Here is a 19,393-nt window from a genome sequence, read left to right on the forward strand (position 1 = left end):
CTATTTTATCCTTATTTATGTCTTTAAATATAATCTCTGTTCATTAAATATTTATTCTATTTATGTGTTATCTTCCCATAATTGAGGTGCTTGTACTCTTCGAAAACAATTATTACTAGGGTAAAATGAGAAAAAATGAATTTTGTTTTGAACTTCTAAAATATATATATATATATATATATAATTGCAGGACAAAGGCTCGATGATGTAGCACCCTCCTAAGCCAGGATTCTCATTTATCTTTTTTCTCAATATTTTCCCTTTTTGCCCTATTATTCTTTCCCCTCTTATTTTTAAGTCAAAAGTTACACCCCTTAGTTCTGTTACAAACTCAAGAGTTGTGTCCCTTAATTCCCTCCTTCGGTTAAAAAGTCAAATTGACATCTTAATTACTAGAACCCATTAATTTTGTTGCTCTAATCAGATTACACCTCCTCTATATATTCTCCTTCTTTGCTTTTGTTTTGAAAGAAAATTTTACCATGCTAGATTCCTTCTCCAAACTTCCTTCATCATCCTCAATCAATTTTTTCTATCACATTAGTATTCGTTGGCGACCCAAGGAAGAACTCTTTTTCTCTTATAATGTCAAATTAAGTGCACAATGGATTTCTTTTCTAGAATCACGACTTGGCAGATTCTTTTTGACTATAAGAAAAAAAATTGAGTTGCTGCGAGTTTTAAGCCTTGGCCATTTTCTCCCTTGGTCTAATTTTATTTCATTTGCCAAATAGAGAAGTAGAGTACTTCTCTGATTGATAGTTATGTATATATAATGTGTTTTGTGTTTATGTACTCTCCTCATAGATACATTCTCTTTGTAAAATATGTCATTCTAATTCAATCATTTTTTTTCTTCTTTTTGATGTGTTGCTGTTTGTAAATAAAAATGTTAAAATTAGAGAATTTTTCTTTAACTCTTTCCGCTTGATCATGGTTATCACATCTTTATGTCCTTATTATGCTTTGATGTAAAGATCTATAGTAATTTATTTTTATTTACATCTCTATAATCGAGCAAATGGACATGATGATGGATTAGGAGTTGTCATGATTTATAGTCTAATATTAATATCATAAGTTCAAACTTTTTGGATAAAACATTTTGTTCCATACTAATTATGTGAAAGAAGAAAATATCTTGAAATGTTATTGTAGTTAATTAGAAAAAGAATTAAAAAGTGTTTGGTTAGATAACTTTTTACTCCATAATAAATATTTATGTTAAAGGAGAAAAAAAAAGTTATCTTGTAATGAACATGTAGAGAACAACGAGAACCACAATGTGGTATCATGAAATAACACCCAACATGAATGTGTTTGCCATGATTTTTTAAAAAAAAATAAAAATAAATAAAGAGCAGCAAGAAGAAACAACCTTCCCTTTTTACGGGCATAGATGACTGATTTTTCCCTTCTTAATTAAAAAAGTCTAAGTAATGAAATCACTCATTAATAGCAGAAAATTGATTTTTAATGCATATAAATAGAAAAATATTATTTCTTCTATCTCACTAATTTATAAAAAAATATTTTAAATTTCATTTGTGCCTTCCGTCACTGCACGAAGCGCGAATAACTTTACTAATAATAAATAATTTGAGATAATTATTTTTAAAAATCACTACAAATAATTTGAGCTATAGAACAAGATCGAGTACTTGGTTATCAATGGCGTATTTTGTAAGATTGGTCACCACAATCAGGACCAGTACTTAGTGGGTAAGGAACAGGAGAAGAACCACAAAGTGCGCTGGTGGTGCAGGTTAGCAGCACCAGTAGAGCTGCCGGGGAAGAAGTTGCCATTTTTTTGTTTGTTTGTTTTGGAAAGTGAAGAGTTGGGGTTGGGTGTTGGTTTAAATCATTAAATGTTAATTATTCTTACCTATTTTTCTTCTTTATTTTGGTCGGTCATTGAGGTTGTACTATAGTTTTTTATTTTATGTTTTTTTTTTATGGTAAGAGTTGAAATTTGGAAGATAGTGGAGGAATAGTCAGAGAGATTTAAAAGATTCATATAAGATATTTCCAACTAAGGTTTTGTAGTAACATATCTTAAAATTCTTGACTTTGACTTCTATTGGTGGATGCATATTTTTCATTTTGCTTCTAGTTCAGTCCTTACTCTCTCCTGGTCTCTAATTATATGTACTGCTTCTCTTTTACAACATCTTTAAGAAAATATTAATTAGAAGGAATTATGTGAACATATTTCATTATTAGTCTGTATTAAAAAAGAATGATCTCTCTATATTTGGAAATAATTTACCTTTTGCAATAATTAATAGCCACACAAGTCTTCTCTTTTTTTTTTTAAATTCTGTGTCAAGTCAAATGGGTTCACATAAATTAAAACGGAAACAGTATTTACTAATCTTTTTTTATTGAATATATACTCTATTTATGTGTCGTTTACTCATAATTGAGGTATTTATATTTTTCAAAATAATTATTATTAGAGATCACGACAAATAATTTGAGACGAAGAAATATATGTACTTGGTTATCACTGGCTCATGCAACGTATTTTGTAAGATTGGTCACCATAATCAGGACCAGTACTGAGTGGATAAGGAACAGGTGAAGAACCACAATTGGCGCACCGACGAGCACAAAGTGCACCGGTGGACACATTGGCAGTAGCAGAAAAATGGAAGAAGTTGCCATTTTTTTTTCTTCGAGGTGGTGGGAAGAGGGGAGAAAAGGTCATAAATAGTCCCTTGTCTATGGGAGTAGGTCTAAAATGGTCCCTTAACTATACACTTACCGGTTTTAGTCCTTTAACTATCTAAAAACTTATCAAATTTGGTCTCCGTCTATTTTTTTATACAAACAGTGTACAAACTCATAAACCTTCGTCAGATTAATCATTAAACCATTCCTCAGGCCTATATTTCTCTCTCCCTGCTTCTTTTTCCTCAAGCTCCTCTTGTTTAAAAAAAAAAATGGTAAAAAATGGTAAAAATCGACAGAAAAAAAATCGATGGAAAAAACCGACGGAAAGACCGACGAACTCTGTCGGCTTTTTCAATAATATTTTTAAATATTTTTTTTAAGAAAACCGACGGACTGCGTCGATTATTTTTTGCACAAAAATGCGCGAAAAAATATAATTATTTGTTATATTATTTTCTAAAATAAACTGATGGAGTCTGTCGGTTTTTTATTTTTATTTTTTATTTTTTATTTTTTATTTTTTTATAAAAAATCGACTGAGACGGAGTCCGTCGGTTTTTAGAGCGAAAAAACAGTATAAATTAAATCAATGTAAGTATATGAACAAAAAATATCAGTGGTCTAGTGGTAAAGCCCTTTAATGCCAAGGAACATAGCCGGGTTTGACTCCAAGTTCCTACATTTCATTCTTTAATTTTCAAAAAAAAAAAAAAAAAACCGACATGAGACTGTAAGTTTTTTTATAACAAAACCGACGGACTGGGTCGGTTTTAACCGACGTTGTCCGTCGGTTACGAAACGTGAGAGAGAACTTGAGGAAAAAAGTTGAGGTTAAATGTCACGCCCCGAACCATGGTCTGGGCGTAACACGGCACTCGGTGCTTGACTGCATGTGACCGAGCGAACCACATGGCTTGCTGAATCATCATGTGGCATACATGGGCGGAATATAACGTGATTGCATGATGAGCCTTTATAAAAACATAATAAGTCATAATACTTTATAAAAATACTTGTTTAAACATGAGTACGGAAAATACCATAATTGAGCCAAAATGGCTAACTGATTCTGAAAGTCTAACATGACCCAACTGACTTGTCTAGTCTATGAAACCTCTAACATGAGTCTGAACATAAAATATACTTACTGGAACAAGGCCCCCAGCATACCCTTAATGCATCAATGACATAAGGTAAACAACTAACTAAACCTTGAAGAGAATGGGGCTCACCCAAAAACTGATACGAGAGTTGTCCTACTGAGCAGGTGCGTTGTCCTGTACGTCAGTACCTGCATCATGAAATGCAGGTCCCCAAGGAAAATAAAAGGGGACGTCAGCACATTGAATGTACTGGTATGTAAGCAACTGAATGAAATAACATGGGTCATGAAATAACATGATAAGAACTGAAACTGAAACCTGGACATGAACATGAGCATGAGTATATAAACATGAAGTTGAAACTTAAACTGAACATAAACATGACTACTGTAAGCATGAAATAATCTGTAATAAGCTGTAATACCGACATGAACCACCACGGGGAGAAACGTGGAGTCTAATCTCTGCCCGATCAGCTAAGCCATCTCGTACCTTGCCGGGGCACGAGACATGAACATGACATGAATGGATCCAAAATCCCTCAATGGGAAAAATATGAAGGAATCGTCCTAACAAGGCGGAACGATCCTTATCCTACGTTGGCATACGTAGTTTCAGGCTATCTGAGCCTTCTCGGTATTAATACAACTCCCGAACATGAAAATAACTGAAAACATGATTTCTGAATCTTGACATGAACATGGGTACATGAAGAAATGACAATAAATACATATATAAAAGTTTTTCATGAAAATAAGCATAATATCTCATATCTTGTGTTATAGAACTCATGGAATGCAAGTTATGGGTTTTACATAGATTACGGACCGAGTCTCAATTACCAAAACAGTAAATTAAGACTAATCAAACGGAATTGTAACTGACCATATAATATACATCATGGTTCAAGTGTCTAGGGTTCAACATGAATATGCCTAGAATCCTAAAACTTGGTGTGTAATCATGGAATACTGAAACGTGGGGAAGAACAAGGATGTTCCCACACGTGGATAGCGCTTGCATACCTTGACTTCCTGCTTTTGAGCGTATCACAATATCCTTCAATCCCTTCAACTTTATTCTATAACAATACAGGTCATAGGAATTCTATATTAGCGACAATATCTATGCTTTGATCATCTAAGCATTTTATCAAACACTTGGTGGGCATGAAGCTCCACAGCCTTCATTAATGGTGTTTTCTTCACCCAATATCCATTCTGTTACTTCTAGTTGATTCTACAATCTTAATTATATGTAATTAACATCATTCTTCATCACCCATATGAATACAACGATCCCAAGTCAACAATCCAAAAACCCTAGCATAGTTCATATAATTCTCTTTATCAAATCCATTTACTATCCTCCCAAGAACATCAATTCGCAACTATAGATGATTAGAGAGTAGAAACATTACCTAGGTAGTGGTTGAACAAGTCTTGAGTGGAGTTACTCCTCTAGCACCAAAACCCTACTTCACTTCCCTTGGGTTTTCTTGAATTAGATGAACTTTGGCTAGGTTTCATACACTTGGGTTCATGGATTTGGTGTTATTGATCATGGGTTTCCCTTGAATTTTCGTGTGGATGAAGGTTAGAGAGTGTTCTAGAGGTTTTCTTGATCAAGAATGATGAAAAATATGATTTTGGTCGAGTTGGGTCTTATTTAAAGTAATCCAGAAAATTCTGGACAAAATCTCTCTGGCACACTTTGCGTCGGAACTGCGGGGCCGCATGTCGTGTTTGCGGGCCGCATCTTGAGCCGCAAAGTGTGACAGAGGTGATATTCTGCCGAACAGTCTGTCGTAAAATGGCCATAACTTTTTGTGCATAGCTCCGTTCAAGACCCATAATATACCGTTGGAAAGCTATTTCAAAGGGCTACAACTTTCATCAAGGAAGTTTTCCCAAATTCTCAATTAATAAAAGGGTTATGGTCGTTGGAAGTAAGGCCTTCTATACTCTCACTTGCAATCATGCCCCGTAGAGTGGCTTCCAACTTTTCTTTGCCCAAAGACATTTCTTATGACTTAATTGGTTTTCAAAACACTTCCTATAACCTTCATATTGGTTCCATTATATTATCATCTTATGAGTCAAACTTTCGCCCGAAGCTACGAGGTGTTACATTAAAGAATGAACTTGAGAAAAAGAAGTAGGGAGAGAGAAATATAGGTCTGAGGAATGGTTTAACGATTAATCTCACGAAGGTTTATGAGTTTGTACGCTGTTTGTATAAAAAAATAGACGGAGACCAAATTTGATAAGTTTTTGAATAGTTAAAGGACTAAAACCGGTAAATATATAATTAAGGGACCATTTTAAACCTACTCCTATAGATAAGGGACTATTTATGGCCTTTTCTCAGGAAGAGGGTGGGGGGGGGGGGTTGATTTAAATGTAAATTATTCTTTCCTATTTTCTTGTTTAGTTTTATCGGTCAATGAGGCTGTACTATAGTTTATTTCTTTCTTTTTTTTATATGGTAAGAGTTGAAATTTGGAAGATTCATTTTTATTTTTTTTTAGTATAAGGATGTTTCCGACTAAGGTTTGTAGTGATGTATCTTAAAATTCTTTGACTTCTTGTTTAGTTCTTACTTCCATTGTCTCAAATTATCTATTGTGTTCTTTTTACACGCTCTTTAAAAAAAATATTAGTTAGAAGGGTTTTTAACTATTTTACTTTTATTTATGTTTCATGATATAAACTCTCTTAGTTGAATACTTACTCTATTTATGTGTCATATCTCTATAGAGTCCGGAGCCTAAATAGCACAAATTTGGACCAAAATTTCCATAAGGGATTGTGTCCTACGCAATAAACCAAAATGGGTTAATCGTGTAGTCCTACACGATTTACCCATTTTTTAACTGCTTCCGTCTTTCCGTCCGTGAAGTTTAAAAAACAATGGGGCAAATCGTATACCACTACACGATTTGCGAAAAATTCTTTTTGCAAATCGTGCAGATGTACACGATTTGCAAAATTAATTTTGGCAAATCGTGTACATGTACACGATTTAACTCATCCCATGTCAATGAATTCAATGAGCAATTCAATGAGCAATTTTAGTTTGATTCAATGAGCAATATCCCACGTCCATGAAACTGTAACAATAACTTTTATGCCTTTAGCTGAACATTTAATCACTTTGTACAATAAACAAATTGCTATTACTTCCTCCGTCTCAAATTATTTGCCGTGGCTATTAAAAATAGTTGTCTCAAATTATTTATCGTTTTCGAAGTGACATGCATATATAAGAGTCAACATTTAATGAAGATAAATTATAATTTAGATATAAATAAGGGTAAAGTAGTCAAGACTCCCTCCTAATTAATATTTTTTAAGAGAAGTGTAAAATAAAAAAGCGACAAATAATTTGAGACGGAGGGAGCATCACATTTCATTATTTAAACATGTATAGTTAACTATCGATCAATTACAAAACTATTTTAGCTTTAATATGATATAGAAGGTGGACTTCCTTTATGATTTTCAAAGGGTAATTTTTTCCTGATGAAATAGCGAGTATAGGAAGTTCACCTTCTATATCATATTAAAGCTAAAATAGTTTTGTAATTGATCGATATACATGAATAATGAAATATGATGCTCCCTCCGTCTCAAATTATTTGTCGCTTTTTTATTTTACGCGTCTCTTAAGAAATATTAATTAGGAGGGAGTCTTGACTACTTTATCCTTATTTATATCTAAATTATAATTTATCTTCATTAAATGTTGACTCTTATATATGCATGTCATCTCCATTAATAACAAAATTTTACTAAGGGTAAAATGGAAAAAAAATTAATTAATTTTTTCTTGAACTTCTAAAACGATAAATAATTTAAGACAACTATTTTTAGTAGTCACGGCAAATAATTTGAGACGGAGGGAGTAATAGCAATTTGCTTATTGTACAAAGTGATTAAATGTTCAGCTAAAGGCATAAAAGTTATTGTTACAGTTTCATGGACGTGGGATATTGCTCATTGAATCAAACTAAAATTGCTCATTGAATTCATTGACACGGGATGAGTTAAATCGTGTACATGCACACGATTTGCCAAAATTCTTTTTGCAAATCGTGTAGATGATCGTGTAGTGGTATACGATTTGCCCTTTAATTTTATTTTTTTAAAACTTCACGGATGGAAAGACAGAATCAGTTAAAAAATGGGTAAATCGTGTAGGACTACACGATTAACCCATTTTAGTTTATTGCGTAGGCCACAACCCCTTTTGGAAATTTTGGTCCAAATTTGTGTCATTTAGGCTCCGGACTCTATCTTTATAATTGAAGTGTTTGTAGTCTTCAAAAATAATTATTACTAAGGGTAAATTGAAAAAATAGTTAATTTTGTCTTAAACTTCTGAAATAACAAATAATTTGAGACAACTATTTTATATATCATGATAAATCATTTGAGATGGGGAAAACTAACATGAGTTGAAACTTTTTTGTAAAAGGTCCGGATAAATCATGCTTCTCTACTTTTGGGAGGAGAAAACACCATATTTTTGACACAAGCAAAGATAGCCAACACTTTCCAAGGAATTATGTGTAACCATATTCGCTTGGAAGGTCCTTCATGCTAGAGTGAAAAGCTTTGATTTTTCCACACAGAAAATCCTAGTAGAAGTATTCATTTGTTGCTATATAATGCAAATGAAAAAGATATACATTTCTACAGCATTCTCGGATTTTATAAACATAGAGCTGGACTAATTTGATGGACTTCTTCATGTTGGATTGCCTGAGATGGATTTTACTTGCCAATATTGGGCTACTAGATTAGGAGGCAAGTTTTTGTGCATGAAATAATATGAAAAAAAAAAAAAGTCCTGTGGTCTTCACCGTTAGTAGGCATTTGGCCATAGATTCCAAATATTTTTCATTTTTTTTTTGGAATTTATGGAGTTGGAGTTGAAGATGAAGTTGTGTTTGGTTATATTTCTTTGCAATGAATATTTGGGATAATGTTTATGCTTTATTGTCTTAAATACAAATTCAAAAATGAAAAATGAGTTGAAAAACATGTTATAAACTGTTTCCAAATCTGAAATACAATTTCAAGTTGGATTTAAAATTTTCATGATCAAACACTAATTTTCAAATAAAGTGAAAAATTATTCCGAAAAATAAATGAATATTTTATGGTCAAACGGGTCCTTACTTTATATTAATGGTGTCATATCCCCTATATAATATACCATGTTTTTTGGTTCAGTCAGCGTGTATATGCAATGCAGTAAAGTTACTTGAGATCCATGGATCATGACATGACAAGGAGAAAGATGAACAGATTCTAAAGCTGTGATCGATAGAATCAAACTTTAAAATTTATGGGTTCTGGTTACTAACGCCATGCATCCTTGGTCAAACTTAAGAGTGTTGATGACATGATATAGAGGTCTAATTAATATTGGATGAAAAAAAAAAATTAGGTGGATCTAACTGTGTATCAGGATAAGAAAATGAACTTTACGCGTAATTCAACTCCAAAAGTGTTAGATAATGAGTTGAAGGTCATTCCATGTGAGCTGATCCGATCCAGTTAGTAAAATAATAATAAACAGTTTTCTACAAAGAGGTGACCACCACAGGTAAAGTTAAAATGTGAGTTTGTGGAAATGGATTTTTCTCTCTACAACTGCTTCTCCTCTTTTTCTTTAAAAGAAATCGGAACACTCCTTTATTTTTATTTTTTTGCTATGAGAAAATATATTTGGTGTTTTTAGAAAGAATACATACACAAATCAAAAGGACATTTATTTTGTGGATATCAGTGTTCTATTTCCTAGTAAAGTAGAATTGATTTGGAGCAATCTGAAACCAATTTTGAAAATCTTCCCCATCGTTAACAGGTACACACAGGGCCGACTCAACAAGATAGGGGGCCTAAAGCGAAACTTTACAGAGGGGCCTATATTTTTTTTATCGAATTTTGCAATCATTTCAATTAGGCTTAGAAAATGTCCATTACTTTCTTGCTAGATCTTTTCATTTTCCCCCCTAAAAGCTATATTATTTTTTTCAAGAGTTTTGATCACGACAATTATTCTTGACAATACATTTTTCCTATGCGCTCTATCTCTATTGATTTGATCCTGTACATATGTATCAATTGTTTTATTTTATGCAATCTAATTTCTAAATCAATCTACACACTCATATTAATAATATGATCATTTGTTACTTCATGACCTTTAAGCTTAGCACTATGATTTCTCCAATCATTACTACCTTCACTAGCTAGTTTACTGTTACAAGTACTAGAAGTTGTACTAAATAATTTACAACAAAAATAAAAAACTTTATCCAAATCTTTAGAGTAAATTAACCATTTTCTTTCATGTCTTCCCCATTTGCCAATATTTGAATATAATGTGTTCTAGAAAAATGTCTAGAGATATTACCCTTTGGAAAATTTATATCAGTTATTCTAATTGATCCTTTTTCTACTAATAGATCTCTCAACTCTATATCCATAGTATTCCATTGACTTGGATCGTATATATTTTTAGGGATACAATTATCTAAATCATTTTAGAGTTCTTGATTTTCTGGAACTGTGTCAGATTTCTCAGTAACTTCTTCTAGATTTTCTTCCTGGATATTATTATCATCTAACTCAACTCTAGTAGTGATTTGTTCATTTGAAAAATATCCTCCCATATTTTCTGATTCCATATTTTTATTATTTGTTATAAGTCTATCAAGATCTCCTTTTTGGGAATTAATTAATTCTTCATATTTTCTCCTTTGTTTTTTCTTTCTCTTTTTGCATAACTAGATGCATGTTTTCTACTTGACATATATAAATTGCATAAATTCTAATAATAACTAAAACAAGAGTATATACAAGAATATTGACAATCACAAATTTTCAATGAGAAATATAATATAAAGCTAGAATAAGAAAACCTGGCTCAAGACCGATAAGTTGACATAATGATATCGCTTTAATGTAATGATTGCTTCTTGCAATGCTTGAAATTTTGAAGAACACACCAAAAAATAAATCTTGAACTTTTGTAAGTTTTTACCGTAGAATGTTAGGGGTTTAGCAGACTTGAGAATATAATAGGAATAATGAAAAGGAGAAGTAAAAAGGTAAAGAGATAATATGAATAATATGCCATTTGTTAGAATATAAAGGAGAAACTATTCCTTCCCACTGTTCCAAATCCCAAAAAGTTACTATTGTAAATATTCTCCGAAATTAACTCTCCTAACCGTAGAAGATATGTGTACAAATATTTCTTTTTAAATAATTAATATTATATAGAGTAGTTTTAGGAAAAGTGGGTGCCCCTCCCCACATTAAATGGAGAAAAAAATGCTTTAAAAACAATACAAAAATTTCTCATATCGAATTCGAAGTGCCATGCTATTATTACTTAGTATTCATATGGCGAAGGCATAGTCTTCTTTTTTCTCTCAAATAAAAACCTCATTGGCGCCAAGCGTGAGGGAATGCTAGACGTTTGGTAATTTCCTCCCCCAAAATAGCATTCACGTGGGTGTAACTAACCATAGGAGTATTACTTCTTCTTTTTTTAAAGCAGTAGTAATATACTCTGTATAAGTATATAGGATCTTTTTACAAGTGGGCCCCCCAAAAATATGGGGCCCCAAGCAATTGCTTGACTTGCTTTACACATGAGTCGGCCCTGGGTACACTATTATTATTCACGTTACTATATATTATTATATTGGTATCAGAGTCATTGTTGTGTGTTATATTGATTGAATACAGTTAAAACTTAATTTATTATTTGAGTTTGTTAGTCTATTCATTGTCATTGTAATTTTCTTGAAAATGGAGTTCTGAAACAGAAAGAACATTAATAGTATTCTAAAAAGAAGGCGTCGCATTAGTGAAATAGTTTAACTGAGAGATGAAATTGAAATCTCGCATTAGTATTACTGTGGCATTGTGCCAAAATTCTTCTCCATTTTTGTCCTCTTATAATTGACTAGAGCAACTTTTATAATTTTAGCATGGTAAAATGTGCTCGACCGTACAACTAGTTCAAAACATGAAAAATTGTTATGTCATCCATCAATGTGAGACTACATACATCAAATAACAACCTTTTTTTTTTTCCTGAGAAGTCAAAGAGGCCTCGTGTCATCTCTTCGTTGACCTCCTTGAACTTGACACCATTTATTCAGTGCACATCTAAATTATTTTTTATCCTCGTTACTTAGCATCTTCATAGTCTTTCATTTCATAAATGCTAACATGGCAAAGAGCGGGATACACTCATTTTTAAGCGCGTGAGAGTTAAAAAATTGAAATCAACTTCTAAGTAGGTATCACAGAGGAAGGATTTTGGCCAAGGGGGTATTCGAGTAAATATTTTTGGCGGACTGGGTAAAGCGCCTAAAGAGCATGGCAGGTAAATATTTTGCAATTTATGCTTGTTTTGTGTTGTTTTTCCTTATGTTTAGCCAAATAATAATAATAATAATAAAAAAGGCCTAGACAATGGGAGTTCCAAAAATTTATAATTTGGTCCAAAAAAGGGATCCAAAGTTAAGATCAAACGGAAGGGTATTCTAGTCATTTCAGTTAACAATTCTACCGGTCGCCTATATAAGCCACTGGCTACAAATATTAGGGTATAAAAAGCCCCAATTTCCTTCCCTCTCTTCAAACAAATTCCCGAACACCTCTCTCCCTTTTCTCTCAACTTAAATCGTAACTCCCTCTCTTTAATTAATAATTAATCAATTAATTTTCGTACATAATTGAATCCAATATAGTTTATTTAATTGTTGTGCTGGTTCTTATTTTTTGTTGTTGCAGATCTTGTAGAAAATGGCAACATTTGAGCTATACAGGAGATCAACAATTGGGATGTGTTTGACTGAAACACTTGATGAAATGGTCTCTACCGGCGTTCTTAGCCCCGAGCACGCTATTCAAGTTCTCGTTCAGTTCGATAAGGTTGTTTTCTTAACTTTGTTATTTCGTATGGATCTACCGTGTTATTTTGTTGCCGGACTCAGAGGCGGAGCTAGAATTTGAGGCTTGTGGGTTCTGAATTCAAGCCCTTTTAAGTTACTAGGTTCTAAATTACTAATTTATACATATTACATGAATTTCTTAAGGCAAATATAAGGTTTGAACAAAATCTTGTGGGTTCGGCCACCGTGACCGGTGGTACTACAAACTTAGTACAAGTATATATATTCCCATCTGTCCTAGCCAGAGGCGAATTCAGGATTTCAAGAGTATGAGTTCACTATTGCTTTTAAGTAGGGGTGTCAAATGGGTGGGTTGGGCTGAAATTGACCCAATTAAAATGGGCTGAGGTAATAAATGGGTTGGCTAACATTGACCCAAAAGTTACTTGGGCTGAAATGGGCTAAAAATGGGTTGGGTCATGACCTGCCCAACTTGACCCAGTTTTTTTGAATGGTCTATTTTCTAGAAAAACATTTTTCGCGAAAAATATTTTCGCGGATTTTTTGTGAAAAATATTTTTGAGGAAAACATTTTCCGTGGTAAATATTTTCAAGAAAAACACATTTTTCGTGAAAAATATTTCCCTTCATATTAAACATATTTTTGTGAAAAATATTTCCCTTCATATTAAACATACCACAAACTTATAAGATACATGATACAAGAAAAGTGTATACATAAAAAAAAAGAAGAAGAAGTAAATCTCAAGTAATAAATCCAAATTTAAGTAAATCTTAAAAATGGGCTAGAATTGGGCTAACATTGGGCTATGTTGGAGATCACTTTAAAATGGGCTATGTTGGGTTGGGCTAAAATCAGCCCAATATGAAATTATCTTGAGCCCAACCCATAAAATTTTGGGCGGGTTGAGCGGGCCATCACCTTTTGGGTCAAATTTGACACCCCTACTTTTAAGATAAGATATAAAATTTTATAGTGACATCAACTTGCCGAGCAAAACGTTAAAGGCTGCTTAGAGATTTTGTAGAAAAAAAAAAGAGACTGCAAAGATGCATTTAGTCTGCGTTCGATCTTGTGACCTTAAGGGATTCGATCTCGTGACCTTAAGGGATTAAGCCCGACACTTAACCAGTGCTCCACTTTGTCTTGTTTGACCATGTGTTCCTTCAGTGAATAGTGCCTGTTGCTGGTGGGAGAGGTATCCCATGGAATTAGTCGAGGTGCGTGAAACCTGACCTAAATACCACATTTTATCAAAATATAAGTGTATATTAGCTTGCACGCACCTCGACTAACTCTATGGGATACCTCTCCCACTAGCAACAGGTACCAGGTAACTGTGTTCACCGAGGTCAGGATAGATGGGAAAAAACACCTATTATTTTTGTCTCTACTGGGATTTGAGTATAAGTATATATATTTTCCATAAATTGTTCAATTTTACATGGTTCAAGCCTTAATAGTTAGAGGAAGATGGAGGATTTTAAGTTGCATCCACTAATTTTGTGTGATTGGATGCAAACTTGATTGAAAATTTGTAGTGTAATTTTTTGGAGAATTGTTCAACTGTTTATATGGTTTAAGTCTAGTGCAATATGTCAAAACTTGCTGTGAAGCACGCATCATTCCTTGCATTTAGTCTCCATATACTATTTGTGGCTGTGGATACAAACTTAGTATAAGTATATATCTTTCTTTGAAAAATTGTTCAATATTACATGGTTCAAGCCTTACTAGTTAGAAGCAGACGGAGGATTTAAATTGCATCCACTAATTTTGTGTGATCGGATGCAAATTGTAATAACAATTCATAGTGTATTTTTTCTGGAGAATTGTTGGACTATTTGTATGGTTAAGTTTTGTGCAATGTGCCCATACCTGCTTCCAAGCACACATCCTTCCTTGTATTTAGTCTCCAGGATTTTAAGTGATATAGATGTGTGGCTGTGGGTACAAACTTCGTGTGTGTGTGTGTGTGTGTGTGTATGTTCAATATTACATGTTCAAGCCTTATCAGTTAGGGGTAGTTGGAGGGTTTTTAAGCTGCATCCACTGATTTGTGTGATCTGATGCAAAACTTAAATCAAAATTTTAGTATATTTTCTTGGAAAATTGTTCAACTCTGTATATGGTTTAAGTCTAGTATGATGGGCCTAAACCTGCTTCCCAAGCGCGTATCTTTCCATGCATTTAGTCTCCAAGATTTTTAGTCGAAGAGTGCGGGACTTCATTGCATCCGCTACCTACTATTTCGTGTAACTGAGTTCAAATTTAAAAGTAAAATCATATTTTTGAAAAGTTGATCAACTATGTATATGGTTCAAGTCTACTGCAATGGCTCTGCATCTGCTGACCAAGTACTGCATCTGCCCTCTCATTTACTGTCCATCTATTTCTGTAAGCGTGTACTAGCCTTGATAAGGATGTATATATGTACATATCCAGACAACCAATCTAGCTCTAAAATTGTGTATAATAGTAAAACTTCTTTTGTTGTCTTTTTGGGCTTTAGGTTATATATGCTTCTTATGTTGTTGCACTGATTGCAGTCAATGACTGAAGCTCTGGAGACTCAAGTAAAATCCAAGGTGTCCATTAAGGTACGTATAATCTGCTTTTGTTGATGTTCGGTTTGTCTCTCAGATAAGATCCATAATATGAGATCACACCATAATATTTAATTGAACCAGTTTTACGATTCGCATAATTAAGAATAACTCTACTCTTTTTGGCTTTCTGGGTCATTTTTATTAATTTTTGGAAATCTGCTAAATGATCTAATTTCTTAGTAGTAGTGGTTGAATCTATTTCTGCAAGCTTTATTTAAAGAATAGAAGATGAAGAAGCCGATTAATTCATTTGTTTGTCAGTTTACATCCGTCATATGAGGTCAAATCACAATATTTTCATTTGTCCAGTCTAATGAGCCACATCATTATAAGTTATGTTGATAATTTTTTGACTTTCTGGCTCCTTTTTGCAGATTTTCACATCTGCAAATGATATAATTTACAAATATTAGTTATTTTTTGGCAGAAAAAAGAAAGAAATTACCAGTAGTAGCGGCTAAACTGTTTCTATTGGCTTTATTTAAAAGAATAGAAGACGAAGGACCTGATGGATTCATTATGTATATTCATGCTTAAGTTTTCCGAGAACTAAGGATACTTGTCATCCAACACCTTGTACCTTATAGAAAAAGCTAATATTTATGTTTTCCTTAAGAATTATATAACTAATATTTATCTTATGGAGATGTTACCTTCTACCAAAAAAAATAATCTATTGGAATTAGCTGTCTCTTTCATTTAAGATATAGCTTGAGTAAATGGCACTTCCATTAATAGAGAAAGATACATAGGTGTTGTCAGTAAGTATATCACTTCATTAAGATAATTCATATTTGTCCTGTTTTTTTTTTTTGTGTGTGTGTGTGTGTGTTTTTTTTTTTTGGGGGGGTGGGGGGGTGGGGGGGGTGGGGGGGTGGGGGGGGGTTGTTGTCCTATATTCCTCACTCGGTCAAGACTCGAAATAAGATATATGGATAGCACTTGGGATGTTATCTACCAATGAGCAACAGTTATCTTCGCTTATGTTGTTACGGGTTATTAGCTTGTTTTCTGCTAAGATATCTTTGGCATCTCAAATAGTTTCACATTAAATAGAAATGTTTGTCTCATTATTTGAAAGTTTAGGATATCAGCTGGTTCCCCTCATTGTTAACACCATCAATGAGTTTGAATAGCATTCTAGAGCAAAACCAAAGAGTAGATAAGGCAGGCCTTTTTTTCCTTTGATTACCGAGAAATCCCCAAGGGGCAGCTGGTCCGCAGCTTGAAACTCAATGGATAATGTGTCCACCCCAATAAGGCTGACTTTTTTTTTTTGAAACTGGTAACTTTGTATTCCTCAGCATTAAGGGTATGCTGGCCACCTCCAAAAATTTACACTTTACTGAAAGAGAAATACTTACAGTAATCCTAAAAAGTCCACTAACTGAACTTCCTCTTCTACATATTGTTCTTTATACCAAAAACTTAATGAGGTAATGACCTTCCATTGGATCTTCTGCAATGAGCTTTCTCTGCCTTTAAAAATTCTGTCATTTCTTTCCTTCCAAATGTTCCACTAGATGCAGGCAGGAACTGTTTTCCACCAAATCTTCTGGCTCTTGCTCCCTCCCCTTCTTATCCAACAGCTTAGAAGGTCTGCAGTGTGTTCAGGCATAGTCCAGTTCACCTTAGCCCAAGTTAATGAACAATGCCCAGACTTGTGCCGTAACTTTACAGTGAAGGAAAAGGTGGCTGTTTGTCTCTAAGGCCTCCTTGCATAATGTGCATCTTGAAGCAATGTTAATTCCTCTTTTCTGCAGTGCTTCATGAGTCAAACAAGCTCTCCAAGTCCAAGCTACCAGCCAGGTGAAACACTTCACCTTAGTTGGTGCCACACTCTTCCAAATGGATTTCCAAGGTCCTGGTGTCCTCCCTGTTATTTCAGTCAAACCCTTGTTGTACAATCTGTTCACAGAGAACAGTCCATCTTGATTATGCTTCCATGTCAATTTATCTGGCTCAAAATTAGTTCCTTGAAATCCACCAATTACTGTCAGTAGTTCTGCTACCCATGCTATTTCCCAATCATTTAAAAGTCTTCTGGGTGATGGGTGGTGGTAGGTATCTAGTATCTTAGAGTGGTTAAACGAGGAAAGCAGTCCCTAAGTTCATTTCCTTGAAGGTAGTAGGTATGGTGGATGATTGCGTAGTAGCTGAGCTTGAATTAGAAGAAAAAATTGTCGTAAATGTTAACAGCATATGTGGAGTGTTTTCCCAGAAGAGCAAAATATATAAAGAAGTTACTCCCACTAAAATACAACAAACTTTCAAAATCTGGTACTTTACTCGAAATAAAGTGGCTAACTAGCTGATCCTTCTTGGGGACGAGAAAGACTTGAAATTGTTGTCGACAAGCAAATTTTAAATCACAAATCGTACTACAACCTTTGACTTGACAACTATCACAATAAGGCTCAAGGACATACTTCTTTGATTATTATACAAGTGTCATAATAAAAACTATGGTTGATACCTGAAGCATAAGAGACGGCCACCTTTCAGAATGATTGTAAGAAGTACGTTAACATGTAGACTCCTAGGATAGCTACTGGGTGCTCTTAATCTCAACTCCTGAACACATTCCGTTTCCTTGTATATTCTATTATCTTCATAACTTAACATGTCTCTCCACTTACCATGAGGGCTGCCTTACAAGTTTTTGAGTAGAAAGCTATTGCACAACTTGAGAATAATTGATAGAAGAACGTACATCCGTGAAAAAGCGAGTGCTTTTCACCATAGTCAAGCCATATGCTTAGTTCGCACAGGGTAGAATTTGTAAACATTTGGATGTCAAGTATTGGCACAGAGATATTAGTCGTCCATTCCGTGCTAATTTTTTTTTTAGCATAGCTTAGTTGATGGCGTTCGAGCCAACTTGCTTGCCTGGACTATTCCACCTGGTACGTACAACCTGCTATTAATACAGGTACCAGGTAACTCGGCCCATAATGCTTTGACAGATGGGAGTTAATCACTTAACTTGCCTCATTGGGTTTTGAATCGTAATCACTTAGCTTGCCTCATTGGGTTTTGAATCGTGGTCTTCCATGGTCTTCATTCCAGCTTCGTTAACGGTTGACCTCTAGTTCACACTTGTTAGTGCATTGGAAGGGACATATATATCAAGAACATTCTGTTAGATGTTAAATATGCATGACTGTTTCTGCGAGTGGGATAGGTGTTCAAGAAGGTGCTCAGATTTCATTAGTGAAATGAGATCTTATGTTCTTGCTTTCTGCAACCTTGAAATTGAGCTCTAAGTCTTCTGTTAATAGGTCCTTTTGTCATCTCTTTGATTTTGCTATGCCAGCAATGGTCAAACTTGTTTGTGAAGAATTCTGTCGTCTTGCCAGCATTTTTGTCTCTCGGGTATTTCAAACCCTTTTTATTTGTTCTTGTGCTCCTTTTTAACCATTTTTGCATTTTGGCTGTTCGTTCTATGATTTTTTGGGGCTTATTAGCATGCAAATGCTTCAGTTGTATTCTTCTTTTAATTTGAGCAACTATTGTTGCAGGGACATCTTCACACCTACAGGTTCTGTGACAATGTCTGGACCTTTATCTTACAAAAAGCTACGTTCAAAAGCGAGGACTGCCAGGAGAATGTTGAGCGTGTTAAGATTGTGGCATGCGACTCGAAGCTGCTCACACAGTGAGCAGACAGCTGATGGAGAGAATTTTCTGTTTCAGATTTGCATTTCTATCATTAATGTAGAAATCAACATAAGAGAAGTCTGAGTGAAGCGGATGCAGGGGAGGTGTAGCAGCCATTTAATACTTATTTTGTACAAACAAGCAAACATCGATAGCTAATATTAGTCAAAACTGTTATATCTATGATGCCAATGTATTTGATGGACCTTTTGTACAATGTTGAACTTTAGTATCTCTGACATTGATATGGGTACCACAATTTAGTTTCTCCTATCTGGAATTTTTTATCTTTTCTGAAATCCTGAAAAGCATGCTTTTATTTTCATTTTTTTGATGTAGTAGTTTCATTGATGACATCAAGTAGATGCAAAAGTTATAAAAGAAGTGCAACGAA

At 34.1% G+C, this 19,393-nt stretch overlaps 1 protein-coding gene across 1 annotated transcript; it reads left to right on the top strand.

Moving 5' to 3' along the window:
- The first annotated feature begins 12,381 nt into the window (after window positions 1–12,381).
- LOC132604028 (transcription initiation factor IIA subunit 2) lies at window positions 12,382–19,272 on the top strand. The gene is made up of 4 exons (XM_060317345.1): window positions 12,382–12,499; window positions 12,608–12,748; window positions 15,280–15,330; window positions 18,861–19,272. The coding sequence occupies exons 2-4, from the start codon at window positions 12,620–12,622 to the stop codon at window positions 18,999–19,001; spliced, it is 321 nt and encodes a 106-aa protein (XP_060173328.1). The 5' UTR covers window positions 12,382–12,499; window positions 12,608–12,619; the 3' UTR covers window positions 19,002–19,272.
- The last annotated feature ends 121 nt before the right edge of the window (window positions 19,273–19,393 follow it).

This window comes from Lycium barbarum, chromosome 7, assembly GCF_019175385.1.
Source record: "Lycium barbarum isolate Lr01 chromosome 7, ASM1917538v2, whole genome shotgun sequence".
Taxonomy (NCBI): domain Eukaryota; kingdom Viridiplantae; phylum Streptophyta; class Magnoliopsida; order Solanales; family Solanaceae; genus Lycium; species Lycium barbarum.

Excerpts from the sequence above, each read along its gene's own strand:
- LOC132604028 (XM_060317345.1), top strand. The coding sequence starts at position 12,620 with ATGGCAACATTTGAGCTATACAGGAGATCAACAATTGGGATGTGTTTG. Across the intron at positions 12,749-15,279 it reads TTCTCGTTCAGTTCGATAAG|TCAATGACTGAAGCTCTGGA; the intron begins GTTGTTTTCTTA and ends CACTGATTGCAG. Across the intron at positions 15,331-18,860 it reads AATCCAAGGTGTCCATTAAG|GGACATCTTCACACCTACAG; the intron begins GTACGTATAATC and ends CTATTGTTGCAG.